An 18,691-nucleotide genomic window follows, 5' to 3' on the forward strand; every position below is an offset into this window, starting at 1 on the left:
CCTGCGCGCTCCACTGCCTCTGCCAGGGGGCTTTGACGCTTCTCCGTGTCTTTGTAAATACTGGCAGCAGCTCGGGTCAGCCTGGATGATGCAGTGCCTTGGTAAATGAGAGAGAGTATCCTCCTCAAGGCTCCTGGCAGGCATGCCCAGTCTCATTTCTGCAGACAGTGTCATGCCTTTGCAATAGGCTGCGCTGAAGGATTTTTCTGTGTAGCTTGAATGAAATGCTGAAGGTCTGGTTTCTGCTTCCAGCCAAGGCAAATGTGCCCGACTCTGCCCTCATTTTCACCCCACTCTATCGAAGGCAATCCCCTCTGATGTTGCAGGAGCCTAAAATCACTGGCTTGTTGATACCAGCAGACTTGGCTCCCTGTTTATACCAAAAGAGTGCTGACGCTGCTGCAGTGTGTGATGTCTGGACCAGAGCAGACATCCCTTCTCTCAGGGGAGACAGGACATGGTAGAGCTCCCTTTTTCAACTTTCTGTCTCTATATTGTCCTGCTTGAAACTATGAATTTTAACTTGAACTGACGCTGTCTCATTTTGATTCCTTTTCTCTGGTTAATGCACTGCCCCGCTAAACACCAGGTCTGATATCAGGTACAGGGGAGGAACCAAAATTTTATTCAGCTGTAAAGCTAAGGACAGCATTACATTTCCAGGAAAGCCAGCAAGGGCTGAAACAGCTTTCATGTACATCACAGAATGAATAGCGCAACTGACTACCAAAGTTACAGCAAAAGGACACTTTCTGTTGCTTCTTTTGTTTGTTTTCTATCTTAGTAGTATGTAACATTCCAGGATTACTGATACCAATTATTTCTGTGTATAAAAAAGTGAGTATTAAATATTAAGAAGCAAATCCAATACAAGGCATTATGGTTTCCACCAAATCACAGCACTAGATTTTTCAGGAGTGGGAGTGGAAATACATTCTAACTACTTTATAATCTAGGGGCAAACTTCAATACCATAATGCAGGCAGAGTCCCAACAACAGCTCAGAGGTGTTTTGAGCTGTCCTTATCTATCTGTGAGTTAAATTAAGAAGAGAATTTAAGTAATGGCTATTTCTAGGGAACCTGTATTCCTACAGTGTTGTTTTCTTCCTGTGGGTTGCTGTGAGTCCTAATTTGCACACGCTTTTGACCTTCTGTGGCCCCTCTGAGTATCCTCTGAGTCTTGCCATCAGGCCCTTTAACCATCCATGTAAACCAGTACTGAATCATGCACCTCTGCTCTCACACAGGGCCAAGAGGTGCTTCCTCTCCTGCTGACTGTGACTACCTCAGCAGGCCAGCCACAACAAGGCACTGATGGTAGCAAGGGCACTGCCAGTTTTCTTAAAGCTTCAGAATGGACCCTGAGATTGTAAAGTGTTACAGAACATCTTAGGACCGGATCACCTACAGTCCCTGCCTTGAAGTCTATGGGCAGAGTTACATAATTTCTGATGAGATCACCTCCCACCCTGGATGTGTATGTAGGAATGAAGAGGAGGGAGCTCTCCTAGTTCCCACTCCCAGCACCTCCTTGCAGCTAGCCACCCTTTATTAGTTTATTTTGAACAGCATTTTGGCAAAGCCTGATCAAAATTGGTTTGCCTTGCAGCTGGGCTGGAGCCATTGCTTGAGCATTTCTGCTTTTGGGTCTCATCAGTTAGTCCTGGTCCCTAATTCATCAAGTATTTCTCTCTTTGTGCCTCAAAGGGGAGGAATCATCAAGTCTTGTTTAAAGCTTTCTCTCCTCCTTCATCATTTCTGCTTCTACATGTAGGTCACTTAACACTTTATATGCTGTCATGTGTTGGTTCCTAGATCTGGCAAAAACCCCCAGCATTTTTATGGGGGTGGTCAGCTAAGGTGCTATCTTCTCCCATCGGAGGCATGCTAGATTCTAGGTCACTGTTTTTTTCTATTCAGCTATTACTTTTCCCACCCTGTTCCTCTTAAACAGAGCCCATTTACTAAGTAGGTTAGGTGATTTCTGGTTTTGCTTTTTTATTTTTTTTTTCCAGAATGGACACTTCTATAGGTTTTTTAATGAGAAATCAGAGTGAAATTTACAGTGCAGTAAATTTAAGGGGATTTTGTAGCAGTTATACCTTTCCCAGTCATCTTTTGCAGACCCTGAAAATATATGTATTACTCACCGGTAGCCTGTATCAGAAAAATAAAACTGATTTTGATGGAAATTTTCATACACAATCCCATACACACCAATGAACTATATTCTGATGCAGTCACATGGAATAATCATAAACCGTTATACCTCGATATTCTGCACCCTTCATACAGAAATCTTTACAGGGTGTGTAACAGTGCTATTTAGACAATAGAAGAAACACTCTGCCTCCACAGAATATAGAAGCCCTTCTCCCTGCCCCAGCTACCAGCTTGGCCTCCAGCTCAAGCAGGTACAGGTCAGTGGGAGCTCTGGGGCAAAAGCTTCCAGGTCCTAAGCACTTTAGCTGCGTTTGTGGGTATTGGTCCCTGGACCTGATCACCTCCATGCCTGAGAAACCCTGAAGAAATCAGAAGTAGTGCCCATACTTCTAAGGAAAGGCACTGAAGAGCAGCGTTTCCCAGTAGCCAGTTTGCCCAGCCAAGAAGCAAGAGAGGATCAATATATTCCACTCAGCTACTCCTCTGTTGGAAGACATTCATTAATAGTACCCAGAGTAGTAAAGGGGAGTTGAAGGAAGCAACTGGCAGATTAAAGAACGTGAGACAAAGGTTTTACTTCCTTCTGCCAGGAGCATTAGAGAGTATCCCAGCTGTTTGAGAAGCTGCTCTGTTGAGGGCTTTCGCTGGTTTGGCTTTAAATTTCATGGACTGAGGTCCTTCTGCCAGAGATTTTCCCTGTATCTCACTTCTGGGAAGCTTTACCAAGACTAATAATTTTTCTTTAAAATATTCTCCTGCTGCTTTTGCAACTTCTAACAGTTACTTCTCTTCTTTAGAGATTTCTTTTCAGCTTTGAATTTTTAACAGTTTGGAAACTATTATTTTGTCCCCCTGAGATTTGACACAGTGCAGGTGGGAGGGTGGATTGTAGATGCAGAGCTTTATATTTCTGTTGTGAAAAGCTGGGTGCTTACAGAGCTCAGCAATAGCCCCCACATAATGTAACCAGCACAGAGGTTGTTTCTACAGTACACCAGTTTCCAATGCACCATCTCAGTAGTAGTGTAAGCTTCAAGTGGGTGTAAAAGTGACCCTGAGTGTAGCAACTATGTCAAAGCCAGGAGATTCCTTGTGGTGGATACTGCAGGGTAACAATGAGGCAACTTTCTGCTCATTCTCCTGCATTCTCACAGCCTGTGCAGTCTGTGGATGCACAGATGGTGCAGAGGAGGAATGAGAGGACAAACCTTACTCAGGCAAACCATGCATGCTTCTCTCTCCCTTCCATCTCTGAAAAAGATTCTTTGAAAAAGAAAAGGCTCCTCTGCTTTGAATTGCCTCCAGTTGGTCTATTTGTATAATAAAATACCTTTGTATTCTTGAAATAATAAGTAAAAGGTTGCAGTATTTATATCTGTGAGTATGTCTGGCAAGTTTCCTTGAGATAAATGTCATCTCAGTTGTACATAATGTTTAGCTCGGCTGCTGGACAGCAAAGTGTGTCCTGCCAGCAAGGTCAGTCAGAAAGTAGAATAGTTTGTTTAGTTAGGTAATTTAGGGTCAAGTCTCTGTAGTTATCTGCCCTATGGGATAGATTTATGGTTGCACCATGGCAAACTTGGAACAGTGTTGTCCATTATGAAATTCTTCTGCTGTATGAATATTTCTTGAGCATTATAAATACAATTATGAATATAATATCATTATAAATATAATTATTTGTCTCCTCTCTGTATTGATTTTCTTCTTTGGGCTAAACTGCATTAAAAAGGGGCCTTTTCTGTTTGGTTGGAGTAGTTATTATTGCCACAGAAATGACAGCTGATCGTGCAGCAGGCAATACAAAATTTCCCCTTCCATTACACAGATCACACTAGAAGACTTTGTTTTCAGGAGGGGAAAGAATCTCCACTGGTGTGGCTCTCCACTGATGTACATAGAAATGGCAACTGTCTTACTCATGCTAGAACTTCTCTGTGGTCAGCATGAGGTTTAAAGTAGAGAATAATTCCTGGTAGGAATTTGCTTATCCATAGAAGTGTGCATGGGCCTGAGATGAAGGATAGTTATGCATTTAATGTTGTGATAGCACAGTATTTGGAAATGTGTCATCTCAAAGATGTCTCTCCTCTATGTGTCTCTGTGTAGCTGTTTCATTTTGTTGTCCCTCCACTTCCCACCTGTATGGAGAACAATATTTCCATTTTCCACTTAGCTTGAGGCTAAGAATGCACTTGACATTAACACAGGCAATTTTTTTTTAAGTCTCTACATAATGCCATAAAAATAACAATGAAAACTTTACACCATTAAGGCTCCTTCCAGAGGATGTCCCTAGAGTTGAATACTTGAACAGTAAAAGCCAGCACAGTTAGAGTTGCCTGGTAAAGCTTAATTTGGTATGCATATGTGTGGGCTTATTACTAAAACCACCTACAGAGTATTGGCAAGGTGCTTTGAGTGGCTGTTTATGGGCTTCTATAACAACTTTTTTTTTTTTTTTCCCCATGTGAAACAGCAAGAGGAATGAAAAAAGACAATCACCTATTCACTTTTTGCCTGTGCCCAGCTAACTGTAGAATCAGAGCAGATCTCATCTTGCTTAAAATGAAGCCCAGATGTAGTCCTTGGAAGGTAAGAATCTCTCTGATGGCTGTTTTTGCCTTCAGTGTAATTTCTTTTGGGGACAGGTTTTATTTTCAGAGTCCCGCCTCAGACACTGTGGAAAACTTCCCTGTCAGCAGTTGCCAAGTGTACTGTGATGTTTCCTGTTTTATTTGTTTGTAAACGGCTTCTTTTACACCTTAAAGCAGTTGAGATCAATCAAATTCTTCATCAGTCAGCAGCATAACTTGCTGAAATTAACTTAAGCAGTGGGGGAGTCAGCCACTCCAAAGGGTGTTGCAGCCCACCTCCTGTTCTCTTGTTCAGGCATACTTGTATTTAGAAATACAATAATTTAAGCATCAGTATTCACAGAGTAAATCTTTAAAGTCATGCTCCCGTTGTGGATGGCTTTTCAGGGACGATACCTTGGTCCTGCTCTGCGAATTGGCACCTTTTCCACAGTGTATTCTCTCCTTGCTGCTACGTGCCAAGGCACTGGGCCCTCCCCTCGTAAAAGAGTCAAACCCAAGACCAGAAATAAGTATTTCACATCTTGAATGCTTTTCTGTGGTACCTGATTATTTTGCCCCAGTCTTAAACCTGAGGACTGCTGAATCTGTGGTCCTTATCCAACCTTTGCCTCTTCATGTTCTCAAGCAAACTCAAGTTGTGCCAGTGGAGGTTTGAAATGAATATTAGGAAAAATTTGTTCATTAAGAGGCTTATTAAGCATTGGAAAAAGGCTTCCTGGGGAAGTGGCTGAGTCACCATCCCTGGTGGTATTTAAAATGTGAAGACTGTGACACTTAGGGACATGGTTTAGTTGTGGGATTGGTTGCATCAGGTAATGGTTGGCTTAATGATCTTAAAGGTATTTTCCAACCTAGATGATTCCATGATTCTTTGTCTTCTGAACCCTGTCTCCATTTGACTCTTTGAGATGTTTTCATCTTACCAAGATATTTCTTTGTGTCACCCACTCCCTGTGGCCAGCAAAAGTCCCTTGGACACAAGAAAGCTCATGTTGCAATGCTCTCTGCTGGAAGTCACAAAGAACAAGTTCAGGAAGAAATCTCCATACACTCCAGCAAGTCTGTGCTGGGGCACACTCTGTACTGAATAAATCTCTTCTCAGATTTTAGTTGCCAGCTGACTCTGCTAAGGATGTGAAATAGATTTTTTAAAAAATTTTTTCTAACAGCCAAAAACTGGAAAACTTTCACTCAGCTCATATAAAGGGAAACATCAAAGCCAAGAAGGACAACCTGACAAAAATCCTTACAAAGCAAGGAGGTGCTAGGACTTTTCAAGAAAAGGTTTGCTACAAAAGGTTTTTTTAATCTGAGCAAAACATTCTTGTGCTCTCATTTATAGAAGCAATTGGGCTGCTTGAACTGCATTCCTTGTGTTCCCTGCCCCTTCTCTCCCTAGCAGAACAACTCTATCCAAGGCTGATATTCAGTATGGCTATTTTCTGTTCAGACAATTCAGGATTTTATGATGGAATCACCAGCACAGTAGTACTTGTAGTGTAGAAGCAGCTTTGTGTACACAATGCACATACAGTGGCAGAGGGATGTGTTATCACCCCAGGGATTTGATGGATAACAAAGCTGCTGTAACAATGTAAATTATTTTTGATTTTAAGTACTGGACTCCTTTGGTTTCCTAGTCTTTGGGCTGCATTTGTTATGTGCACCAGCTGTTTGTTACATTCTTGATGGTTAGGCCTTGGCATGATTTAAATGGCAGCTGAGATTATCTCATGGTCTCCTGACTTCAAGATTTTAATAAAAACAGCAAACACATAAAACCTGAGAGTCAGCCATGGGAAACAGCAAAACAGCTCTTATCACTGTAGCATGCCAGTCCCTTGGGAATGCATAGCAGAGTGCAGACTGTCAGGAACTAATTAGCCACAGCATGGAGCTCCTCAGATCAGACCATTCTGTGTCACTGACATCATTACTTGCAAATACTTGGAAATCCATACTGATGCTGAAGGCATCTTCAGTGATCCCGCAAGTTCCAAGGGATGTGCTTTATGGTGTCAGTTCTGCTGCATTCCTGACCTTTGTTCCCCTCATGGAGGGGTTGGATTGGATACTAAATATATCAAATTGTCCAAAACTTTAAGGCTACCATGAGAGCAGGCAAAACTGCTTCAAACAGAAGCTTTCCTAAAGTGAAGCTTAAAGTGGGAAATACATGCTGATAACTCAGGACGGATTAGACCAGCAGACTCATATAAATACTCTTAAATCAAGTGTTTCAGGCTTTGCAATATACATGCATTATTCACAATAGAAATTTCAGCTAAAACACCATTCCAGAATGCAAAATAGCTTTGTGCATAGACAAACATGCAATCTCAGAATTCAAAATAAAAAACCCTAAAACATGTAAGTAATCTAAACATATTGCTTCATGAGAAAGTATAAAGTTGAGATGGAATGGTCTAGCCTGTTGCATAATGATAGTATCCAAAACTTTGTCTTTATTAAAATTTACAGAAAAATACATCAAATGTGAAAGAATACAATGCACCAAGAAAAGATACCATACGGGTAGTGAAAAACAGTGTTCTATAGAAAATATCAACAATATTAAGAGATTCTTCCCAAATCCAGTGAAGATGAATTTTTTTGTCCTGTTGGAAAATTTTCCATCCATTAAACAGTCAGGGTTCTAATGAGCCAGTCTCCTGTTTGTAACCACAGATGAGTGCAGAAAACCTACCTTCTACAAATTACACAGCTAAATAAACAGAGGCCCTGTTGGCAGCAACCTCCTTTGTGTGCATGAGAAGGTAACAGAGACCACGAGCAGACACTGGAGCATAAATTTGTGTCTGACTGTATCTCAATAATAATTTGTGCTGGCTGTTTTCCTTGATTTTATTAAATAACATCATTAGATGTTTCTGGTTTTAAATTTGGTGCATTAAAAAAAAAAAAAAAGCAGATGTGGAGGATAAATAATTCTGATTATATATTTGTATGCAAACAGTTCATCAGTGTGCTCTATATAATGACTTCCCACAGATTTTGAGATGTGGAAGAGAATCTGCTTTGCATAATCTTTTGCCTATAAACTGTAACTGGGTATTTATTATACTTATTTTTCCAAGAAATGTTGCAACTGAAACACAAGGACAAATGTGTCATTTGACCTGCATCAGCAGCTCAGATTCATGGTCTTACTAAAAAAGAAATTTTCACCTTTATTAAGAGCTAAACTGCCTTCTGGGAGAAATGAAGGCCTGGCAACCTCATAAAAAGATTTCTGCAATGTAAAACAGGGTCTCTTCCATATGGGGAAGTGATCAAGTTTTTCTGCTACCAGCCAAGTTGGAAAAGTAAAAGGGTGGCAATTGTCCTTGCTTACCTCATCTCAGGGGGCATCCAGTCCTTTTCAGCTGACAAAACAGTGGGAGGAACCCCACTCAACCAATGAAAGGGAATTACCTTCTCCTTTGTGTCTGTCACACTCCAGGTATGGAGCAGAGTTGTCAGAGGAGCAGGGCATCCACAGTACTTGCTGGCTCCCTGTAGATTTGCCTGTCCCAGATCCCTTAAATTTTTTATCTTAAATTAATGTTTGCTTTGACAGGCTGGAAGGTGTTAATGAGCTTTGTCTATTATCAGAATGCAAGGACAATCCTGGGATGCTCCTACACGTTACTCAGAGAAGTCCTGGGAGTGCTGTGCAAAGGGTGTGAAGAGCTGTGCCTTCCTGCTCTTGGGCTGAGGAGAAGACATGAAGTATGGCCCTGCTCTTACTGCAGGAGGGTGGACAGAGGCATCCACTGTCTGACAAGATCACACCTCTACACTATAGCCCTAATTCTGAACCTGCAGAGGGACAGGTGATAACTGCCTTTCCTTAAGGAAAGCATCCAGGCAGAATATCAGGCAAACATAAATGGAGAGAAATAGTCATATTTTGTGAATAAGTCCTCACCAACTGGTGCTTTGAACTACTTTGGCCAAAACACTGGAACATCTCTTCTGGCAAGAGGTAGAATTGCTTATTGTAATTTTTTCTGCTGTTCCCTCCACCTTTTTTGATATAATTGCCCTTGAGCAGTGCTCTCACTGGAATATGTAACAAGAAGGGAAACGAAACTTTGGCACTACTATGTTCAAAATAAATGTGAGGTGGCCATCAAAACGCCTCAGCTGACAGGGACAGCAGGGGAGCACCTCCCTGGAATTGACACCAAAGACAATTTCAGTATTTGCTGGAGACATGATCTTAGCTGGCTCTCAGGTGTCAGTTATGTGCAAACATCCTCTCAGGAACAAGAAGTGAGATGAAAGGGAGAGATGATGCCTTGAAAGAGCCCAGCAGTGTTAACAGCTGTGTAAGATGCACTAGTAGAAAGTGTGCAAAACCAGGCCTCTTCTGCAGCTGTGTAACCCCAGAAAAACTGAAACAATAACCATTGAACCAAAGTTTGGAAACATTTTATGACGGCAAATAACCTCTAACAAGTACACAGAAGCACTGCAGTTCTGAAAACCACACACGTCTAAAACTGGTTTTATGTTTATAGGAGAAGGTAGAAATAGTTTCAGGCAATATTTGTTTTGCATTTAGGAGATACAGAAATTCGTCTGCTGGTGGTGTTGATGTTTGTATGCTTCTGACTCAGTCAGAAATCCTGACTCAGGATTTACCCATAAGCAGCAGGAAAAAGTGTGTTTTATGAAGCAGTGGGTTAGCTAAATCTAATATGGTTTGGCCAACAAGGCCTGAAAATGTCCTAATGGTCACTCACTCAGTGATCACAAAGCACACAGACATGAGAAAAGAAGGGGTTGCTCGTGCTATGGGCCAATCCCAGCAGGCTGCTAGGGGTGGTACAGATAACACTCAGCTGTGTTCCCACAGAAGCTTTATTGAGTATTTGGATACAGGAGTCACCACTTGTCTGCAAGCAGAAGGATCAGGTCTTTGCCATGGCAATTTCTTCCATGACTTAAGTTCTAGAGAACTAGGAGGAGGTTTTTCTATTGCACCAAGCGATACATACCTTGTGTTTGCAGAAGTCAATTTTCAGTGGAAATATCAGCATTCCCTTTATATTTAAAGGGAATATAATATATTTTATATTCCCTTTTACATTTTGAACTGCTGACTGTAATGAGGGCAGCTTTAACCATTCAACAGAGGTCCATCTTACTGCAAGTGTCTCTACCTTGTCCCCTAGGTACATAATAGAACTCTGGAATCAGAAGAGCTATATGGCTTAATCCAAGCTCTTCTCCATTCCAGCCTGGGAAAAGGAAGCCAAACCAAGATTTTATGCTGCAATCCAGATAACCTGTTTCAGTTTGATTTGGATCACATATAAACAATTTTTCAGATCTTTGTCCCAGCAACCTTTAGAACAACCTCTACCAATGTGTTTTTGAAGTAAAAAAAATAAAATTGGGCTTTCAGCTAGGGTAGAAGAATACAAGAGATGTGAACATATGGACAACATACTCTAGGTCAAACCCTTACCAGGCCAAATATTCCCATAACCCTACAATAATAAAATTATTATTATAATTAAGGGCTAATTTAAGGAATGTACAGTATTTACAGTCATTAAAAGTAGACAGAAGATACTAAGTAATAGGGGATACAAAGTAAAGGGATATTAGGATAGAGCTAGGAGGAGATTCCCGGGCTCTTTCCTATTGTACTATTGTTTCCTCTGATAACTTGAATAGCAAATGCCATTCAGGGCCTACCTAGATGTTCTCATGAGAAGAATCCCTCGAGAGAGGCTATCTCTAGCACAAGGCTAGAGAAATTCTATCATCTTGTTCCACTCAAAGTCTACAGCATCTTAAAAGGAAGCCCATAGCAGCTGATGGGGCTGTCTCCCAGCTTAGCAGGAGTCAATAATGCTCTCTGCTCCCATGGTTGTGGGAACTAGTCAAAAGCAGTTGTCTTAGATTACATGAATGAATCTCAGAAGAGTGGAGTTCTTTCTGTAATATCAGAAAGAGTCAAATTCATTCCTCAGGCCAGTTCACTTCAGTTCAGGTATGAGCTGAGACCAACTAATGTCTGTTCCTAAATTTTCATCCTCAAGACCAGGAAAGCTGATATCTAGAAGGATTTTACTGAGACTGTCATTCATGGTGTCCAGGATAAGGCCCTCCATGAGTGACCGGTTTTCAGTAAAGCCAGAAACGGTCAGTTCAACAGAGGATTGCTTGGAAGTGTCACGAATAAACGCTGGAGAGCTTGTGAGTGGCACAAGGACCATATCACTGGATTCTGTATTGAGCAGTTCTCGAGGAGAATCAAAGAGAGGATTTTTAAGAGGTGTGCTGTTAAAACCCAGCAAGTCCTGGTTGTCCTGAAGGGGTGTGAATGGCAACTGAAGGGTTTTCACTGGACTGAAGTCCAGCTCATGACTTCCTTTGGTTAAGGAAGCAGATTTCCAGGGGTCAAGGACCTCTAGTGAAGGGGTAGTAGTGGCTGAAACTTTGCTGGGAGTGGAAGAAACGGGCAATTTGCTGAAGATGTCTTTGACTGGTGTTTTAAAGGTCCCCTCTTCTCCCTGCGAGCAGCTGAGCTGTGATATGTTCTCAAGGGGCTGGTTTTCCTGGGGGAAGGGACGGTCTGCCCCTAACCGGAAAGGGTCAAAGCTGCTGCTTTCTGGCAGAACAAGGACGGGCTCTTCTGAACAAGGCAGTGCCAGGCGTTGTTTCCTTCTGGATCTACCCACTTCCCGCCTTTCCCTCCTCTTTATAACTAAAGAGTCAGAAACTGCCTTAGATGGGGACTTCAGTGTGGTGAACTCTTTCCTCTCCTTTGTGGATGAGTCTGGGAGGAACAAGCTTGGCTCTTCCTTGACCGTTACTGTTGAGGCAAATGGCGACAGCCAGGGATCCAGCTGAGAGCCTTCTTCCTCCTTTACACAGGCACCCTCCGGGAAAGAAGACAATTCCTCACCAGGCTGGGAGCTGCTCTGTATGGAATGGGTTGGGGAAAATAGACCTGCATCACATTGACCCTCCTCCTTGACAGCAGCTGTGGGTAAAGAGGGCGACTCTTCTGCAGACGGTGACATCTACAGTGAAACACAGGTGACATGCAGTCAGTAAGCAAGGATCTAAGCTACCCAAAAATCCAAATAACAGTGGAAAGAAAAGAAAGGCATTTAAGGTCAGCAGAGAGGGTAAGAGGAAGATATTCAGGAAGCAGTAATTATAACAGACTGAGATTGATCGCTGTGAAGCTGATAGAAAGAAACCTAAGGATCACATGGCAAGGATTCTAGATAAGTGACAAAGTCATACCCCTTCAGAGCACTCCGGCTCTGAAGAACTTCTGAGAGTACAGGCAGAAGGAGAGCTGAATATTTCTGGAAAAAATATAACCCCTTTGATTTTTTTCTTACATTATCTAAATGGGAATAACAAAGTGAATGAGGACAGCTTTCCCAGAAACCAAGGAAAAGGGAGAGAAAAAAAAATGAGGTTATCAAAAGAAAAATAGCACAGGAGAAAGATAAATCATAGCTGGAGAGAACATAAAGCAGCAGCAGGCATACAAAGGAAAATAGGATTATGGTTAGACAGGATGGAAGAAGCTGAAGCTTTACAATGTCTAAGCATACAAGAGCAGTCAGTGAGATGCCAAGAAAAAGAGCTATTTAATAGCTGTTTTTCTTGAGCCCAGAATAACTGAACTTCACAGAATTAGCAAACAGCAGATACGGAAATCCTCTGGGAAGAGAATACATGAGATAAATTCCCTTTCAGAAGTTCCTTATTGTTACTTGTCTAAAGAGCTATCAAAAATAAGAATAAAGCCATTCCTCCCATTCTTCTTTCTTCATATCCCAGCAGTAAAGAAAAATTTTCATGACCAAGCCATAGAGCCCCTTCCTCTAGTGAATTATAGAAACATCCTTAGAGCAAATAAACTAGCAGGTAGTAGTCAGCCTAGAGACAGTAAAGGATGGCAAGGATTATCACTAGCTAGTTCCTTGATAGGAGCTTGGAGTTTTAGAGCACCTAAGTAAAGATGTGCAAAGGAGCCATATGAAGAGAAGGTTCATTGAAGGCAAGAGATAGAAAAAAAAGTAAACAATACATCCAAACAAACACACCACTCCTTAAAAAAAAAAATCCCCATACCCTTCTCAGAGCCCTCCTCGCCCCCCTTATAAAAAAAAAGAAAAAAAAATAGGGAAAAAAAACAGGAAAAAACCCCCACACTAACCCCCCTGAAAACTCCTTGGAAAACAAGAAACCAACCTTTGGAGCAATGCACACGCGCTTATTGCTCTGCAAAGTCTCTGAGCTGTTAAGGGATACTCCCTGTGCCATGGACAGAGGAACCTTCACAGAAGGCTGCAAGACAAGAGGCTGACTCAAAGGAAACTGGATTGGAACCAGGTAGGAGTTGACACGAGGAAGCAAAGGCTTCATCTTTCGGCCTGGAAGGGAAAAGAAGGGACTCACTTTTGCCTGTTCTCCACTGTTACCTCTTGAAACCCAGGCACCTTACAGAAAGTCCTTCTAGATATCCCAAAAGAAACATTTGATCAGGTCACTTGCCTTCTCTGCTAATTTTAAGGATACAAATACCAAGCCAGAAGCCTCATGAACAAGAAAATAACCTTTCATGCAGATCCTACTCCTCAAGTTTGGGCTCTCACCCCATTTGAGTGCCCAATGCCCACCATCTCACCAGCACGTCCCCTGAGACACAACAATACTGCTTTCCATTTCAAACCTGACAGTAAGGAGCATAAAAGCTGGCAAACTGGGATAACACACTGCACTTGTATTCCTGAAGAAATCTGGGAGAATGCCCCAGGCTTATTGGATTGATTCTTTTTGGCCTAGACTGCTGGGGACACTTACGTGAATTCTGGGGTTCAGTTTTGCTTCCCATGTTCTTCAGAGGATCTGGGAGACGATTCTTTTGTTGCTGCAGTCATTGTGAGATAAGTAAGAGGAGAAGGAGAAAAGAGAGAGATTAAAAGAAAAGAATCCACATTTCTTCTGCTGCCTCACTGAGAATTGTGAAACCAGAGGTCTGTGCTGGACTAATGCAAAGAGAGCAGCTGTTAGCACCCAGCACTCAGGCTGGCTCTAGGTCTGTGCCACTTGCTGGTTTGCAGCCATGCCACCCCAAAGCCAGCTGCCCACCAAAAGCTGCATAGGAAAAGAGACAACATGACAGAGCTGCTCCAACTGCAGACTCTACTGCAGAAATGAGCTGGTTTTGGCACCCTCAGTGCCCGAGGAATAAGATGGCTTTACTGAATAAGATGGCTTTACTGTATATTGGATGTCTATACAAACCATGGACCAGATAGGTGTTCAAATGGAACACCAGAGGCAATGGGATCAGAATTCTGAGCAGATGGAAAGAAGGCCAAGGTTGTAGCTGTGACAGAAAAGTGTTTGACTGGATGTTTACAAATTCTTCACTGCTAAAACAGCTGAATGCAAGAGCAACAGCAAACAGGTTCATCTTTCCAAGAGTCACTCACAATGCAGTGGGTTCCAAAATGAAAAAGAAGCACAGAGAGATCCTATTGTCTCTGCACTGAGCCCCAGAACATATTGGAACTGTTGCCATGGAGATGATTTTACCAGAAATCTGTTTGGGCTTGTTCTCTGAAGCCTATTGGTGTCCACTGCAGCCTACTTCAGCAGTAGACTTCCAAGTTGCTCAAAGCTGTCCAGCTTTACCAGCTCAAGAGACTGTACCATCAGAAGGCAGTCAAACATTGGCTACACCCCTCTCCCTGCAAAGGGTAAGCATGGAGCTGTATGAATAGATGCAGCAGTGACCCAGTCCCCCTCCCCAAGCCTGTTGTCCTTTCCTTCAGTGACTGGCAAGAAGAGAATGGAAGATCAAGCCCCGAGCCAGATGGTAATTCTTACTGATTCAGAATACTCAGGCGATGTTGGTGACCCCAAGTCCAGCGGCTGATGGCAGAAGGCATTGAGCAGAAAAAAAATTCAAGATGAAGTTATCAACCAAAGAGGGAGACAAATGGGACATTTTAAACTTGTACAATCTGAGCAAGCAAAAGTTAATTCTACCCACCCACTGCAGAAAACACAAGAGTCTAAACACACCTATACCAGACTCCCAAGCTCTATTTCCCTAACAAAATCTTCCAAAAATACCTATTTGGGCTAGGACAATTCTATCCTATCAAACAGCATAGGAACACCTGGTTGGCCTCAGCAGAAATCTTCTCATTAGGAATTTAAATCAGGCCCATGGAAAGAAGTTGAAAGAAGTTGAACAACTTGACTATTATATTTGGCACAACATGTGAAGAATAAACACATCTCACAGAAGCTCCAGATCAAAAGCAGAGCCACAGCACCTTTTCTTTCAAATGCAGAGCTTGTCTATTTGTCAAGTGAAGTGACTGAATCCAGCTTCCACAAAGAGGCTGATGTCAAAGCAGCTTAACCTTACAGTTAAAATAAGGTGCATCAGGCTAGTGTGGCATTTAGAAACTGGATAGCCTGTCCTATTTCCTTTGCATGAGACAACTCACCTTAAATACCTGGTCCAATGTTAGGCAACGATTTGCATCAGGGTGAATAGTCCAGAAGGAGATTTTACCATTGGCAGATGTCTCACGGACAAACATATCATGAAGGGACAGGTTGTGCCGGATGGAGTTCTGAGGAGAAAGAAGTGAGGGGGAGGTTGAAAACAGTAGTTTTGTTATCAGCACAGCAAGGCCTACCTCAAACATAGCTGCCCTAGCAGAGGGATTACATTCCAAAATGCAGACAACATCAAACTTTCATGTTCACAGTGTACCCAGCCAACCCTGTCATCAGCCTCTTATTCTATGTACTCTTAAGATCCCTATTCTCACTCCAGTGATCAAACATCCCATCATCTTGTTTAAGAAGGATAAGACAAGAGATAAAAGAAGTGGTACAGTGAACATCTGGAGTGAGAGTGTATTGAGGGTAGAATGTTTAAATGAGTTTCCATCTTGCTTTGCAGGCTGGGGAATAACTTTTCATTTTGATCCAGAAGGAATGTAGCATCACCCACAGCAACTTGAGGGCCTGCTTGTTACCTTCCAACCTGGCTTAGCTACATGTTTAAAATAAGGGAAATGATCCTCAATCCAGGTATAGATGTCCTTCAGCGTCATGCGCTTCTTCTCTGTGCTGTTGATGGCAAACTGGATCATGGCCATGTAGGAGTAAGGAGGTCGTTCTGACACCGAATCCTGCCATGAGGAGGACTCAGCAGCAGTAGGAATAGCAGCAGCAGCAGCTTCCTCTTCAGTCTGAAAGACAGAAGGGGTGATACATGACACAGAACATCCCTGGGTCCTCTGGCTTCTGCTGTTGCTATCAATAAAGGTCAAACTTGGGTTACTTAGAGATAGCGATGCCTAATTCTTCCAAGTATTCTGATCCACGTAAATTACTTATCAAAAATTTTAGCACATACTCTTGTATTCTCCTACTCACCTTGACTCTTTCCTGCAGAGGCATCTGATTCTCTTTCTCTGTGTCTTCCTTCACAGAAGAGGGATTCAGCCCATCAGATCTCATCTTCCCCAGCCACTGGATGTTGGTGAGGCTGTTGTCCAACACAGAGCTCATTGTCTCGCCACTGCCTGTCGGGATAACAGGCCCATGTAATAATCACAGAATAATTTAGGTTAAAAGACTCCTCCAAGACCATTTGAGTCCAGCCTGTGACCAAACACCACCTTATGAACAAGACCACTGACTGCAGCATCCAGTTGTTTCTTGACCACCTCTAGGGATAGTGACTCCAAACCTCCCTGGATAGTCTGCTCCAATGCTTGACAACCCTTTAGGGAAGAAATTCTTCACGATGTCCAATCCGAACTTTCCTTGGCACAGCTTGCGGCTATGCCTTTTGTCCTGTCTAGGAGAAGGCATCCCCCACTGCTCTACAGCCTCCTTTCAGGCAGTTGTGGAGAGTGATAAGGTCCCCCTGAGCCTCCTTTTCTCCAGGCTGAACACCCCCAGCTCCCTTAGCTTTTCCTCATCAGACTTGTGCTCCAGACTCTTCACCAGCTCTGTTGTCCTTCTCCGGACAGGCTCCAGCACCTCAATATCTTTCCTGTCATGAGTGGCCCAAAACTGAAAACAGTTTTGAACTCAGAACTCAAGGTGTGACCTCACCAGTGCCGAGTACAGGTGGACAATCTCTGCCCTGGTCCTGCTGGACACATTATTGCTGGTACAGGCCAGGGTGCCACTGGCCTTCCTGGCCACCTGGGCACACACTGGCTTATGTTCAGCTGCTGTTGACCAGTACCCCAGGTCTTTTCCTGCTGGGCAGTTTTCCAGACACTCTTCCCCCAGCTTGTAGCACTGCCTGGGGTTGTTGCAATGCAACTGCAGGACCTGGTACCTGGCCTCATTGAGCTTCACAATTGGCCTCGACCCATGGATCCAGCCAGTCCAGATCCCTCTGCAGAGCCCTCCTGCCGATCCACACTCCCACCCAACTTGGTGTCATCAGTGAATTTACTGAGGATGCCTTTAATTCCCTGATCCAGACATTGATATACAGAGTAAACAGGACTGGCCCCAGCCCTGAGGAGCCCCACCAGTGACTGGTCACCAGCCGGGTGCAGCACCGTTCAGCATCACTCTCTGGGCTCAGCCAGTTTTAACCCAGTGAAGAGTGAACCTGACCAAGCCAGGGGCTGCCAGCTTTTCCAGAATAATGCTGTGGGCAGCAGTGTCAAAGGCTTTACTGAAGCCCAGCTAGGATACAGGCACAGCCTTCCCCTTGTCATAACCTTGCTTTCACACAAGTAACCCTGCTACCCCTCCACCTCAGCTGCCAAAAGGAAGGCACCAGTCACACTTCTAAAAGATGGTATTGTAACACTAATATTGTGGAAGGAATTCACCTTGAATTCCTGATTTCATGTGTAGTTGCCCAATTTCTGAAAAGAGCTGCAGTCTTAAAAACAAACACTCAAACCAGACTATTGTCAACCAAAACAGGACAATGTTCATCTAGTACTTCAAGAAAGAGAAAGACAGCACAAAACTTAAGTCAGAAGCTCAGATTTTTTTCTATTAAAAAAAATATGTCCACTATAATCCTTTCGATTTCACTACATATGCAAGGCTATGTAGATTATTAGAATCCAATCAATAGGTATTTTGTAATTAACAAAATATTAATAATTACCAGCCAGCAAGCCGGAGGGGAGATAGAATATAGAAATACCAATGCTGATTCTTACAGCTGATTGCTCTAAGCAGCAGATTACATAACCTACATGAAAAGGGAATTTACAGATGGTTTAAGATCTGAGAAGCAGAGATTAGCCTGAACACTACAAAGGCACACAATAAATGTGTAAGATGCACACAATAAATGCAGCAGAAGTAAGGTGTTTTAAGCCAGACACCAAGGAAATGTGCTTCTAATTCCTTTCGTAGATTTGTTAAGAACCACATAAATTCGTCATTGGGCAGCATACAATTTAGATGTAAAACTTTTGGACAACAGGTGGTTTAGACTATAAAGTTGGAAGCAGAGGAAATAAAATTCAGAGATACTGCTTCCAGGGTAAGATGCTGTAAGAATACTGCTAATAATGCCATCAGGAATTCAGTGGACCCTCTGCCTTTCTGCAAGCTATACCAGAACAATATACAAATCGTACTTATTGTTTATCATTAGAGATGGCAAGCAGAATAGAAACAAATAACAAAAAAAAAAGGAGGCCTTTTACATTGGTGGATTTGACGGGGTCAGCAAGAAAACGAGTAAATTCTCAGTAAGAATCCCCTGATAGACTGATAGAAAGCAGAGTGAGCAGATAGCAAGCCGAGCTGATGCCCCATGTACAGGGAGCACACAGGCCAGCGATCACTCCACGCGGGTTCTGGCAGCCGGCACAAGCATGGCCCTTTGCATCCGCTCCACCCCCTTAAGGA

General features: G+C 42.8%; 1 protein-coding gene across 1 annotated transcript; it reads right to left on the minus strand.

The window, feature by feature from the left end:
• Positions 1-10,722: 10,722 nt before the first annotated feature.
• On the minus strand, positions 10,723-17,151 carry FOXM1 (forkhead box M1). Its single transcript, XM_041460634.1, has 8 exons — positions 17,142-17,151; positions 16,223-16,371; positions 15,820-16,035; positions 15,280-15,408; positions 14,648-14,692; positions 13,616-13,682; positions 13,004-13,185; positions 10,723-11,811 (listed from the first exon to the last, which is right to left on the minus strand). Exons 1-8 carry the CDS (start codon positions 17,149-17,151, stop codon positions 10,762-10,764), a joined length of 1,848 nt encoding a protein of 615 aa, XP_041316568.1. The 3' UTR covers positions 10,723-10,761.
• Positions 17,152-18,691: the final 1,540 nt, after the last annotated feature.

The sequence above is a fragment of the Pyrgilauda ruficollis genome, unplaced genomic scaffold, assembly GCF_017590135.1.
Source record: "Pyrgilauda ruficollis isolate IOZ18807 unplaced genomic scaffold, ASM1759013v1 scaffold146, whole genome shotgun sequence".
NCBI lineage: Eukaryota > Metazoa > Chordata > Aves > Passeriformes > Passeridae > Pyrgilauda > Pyrgilauda ruficollis.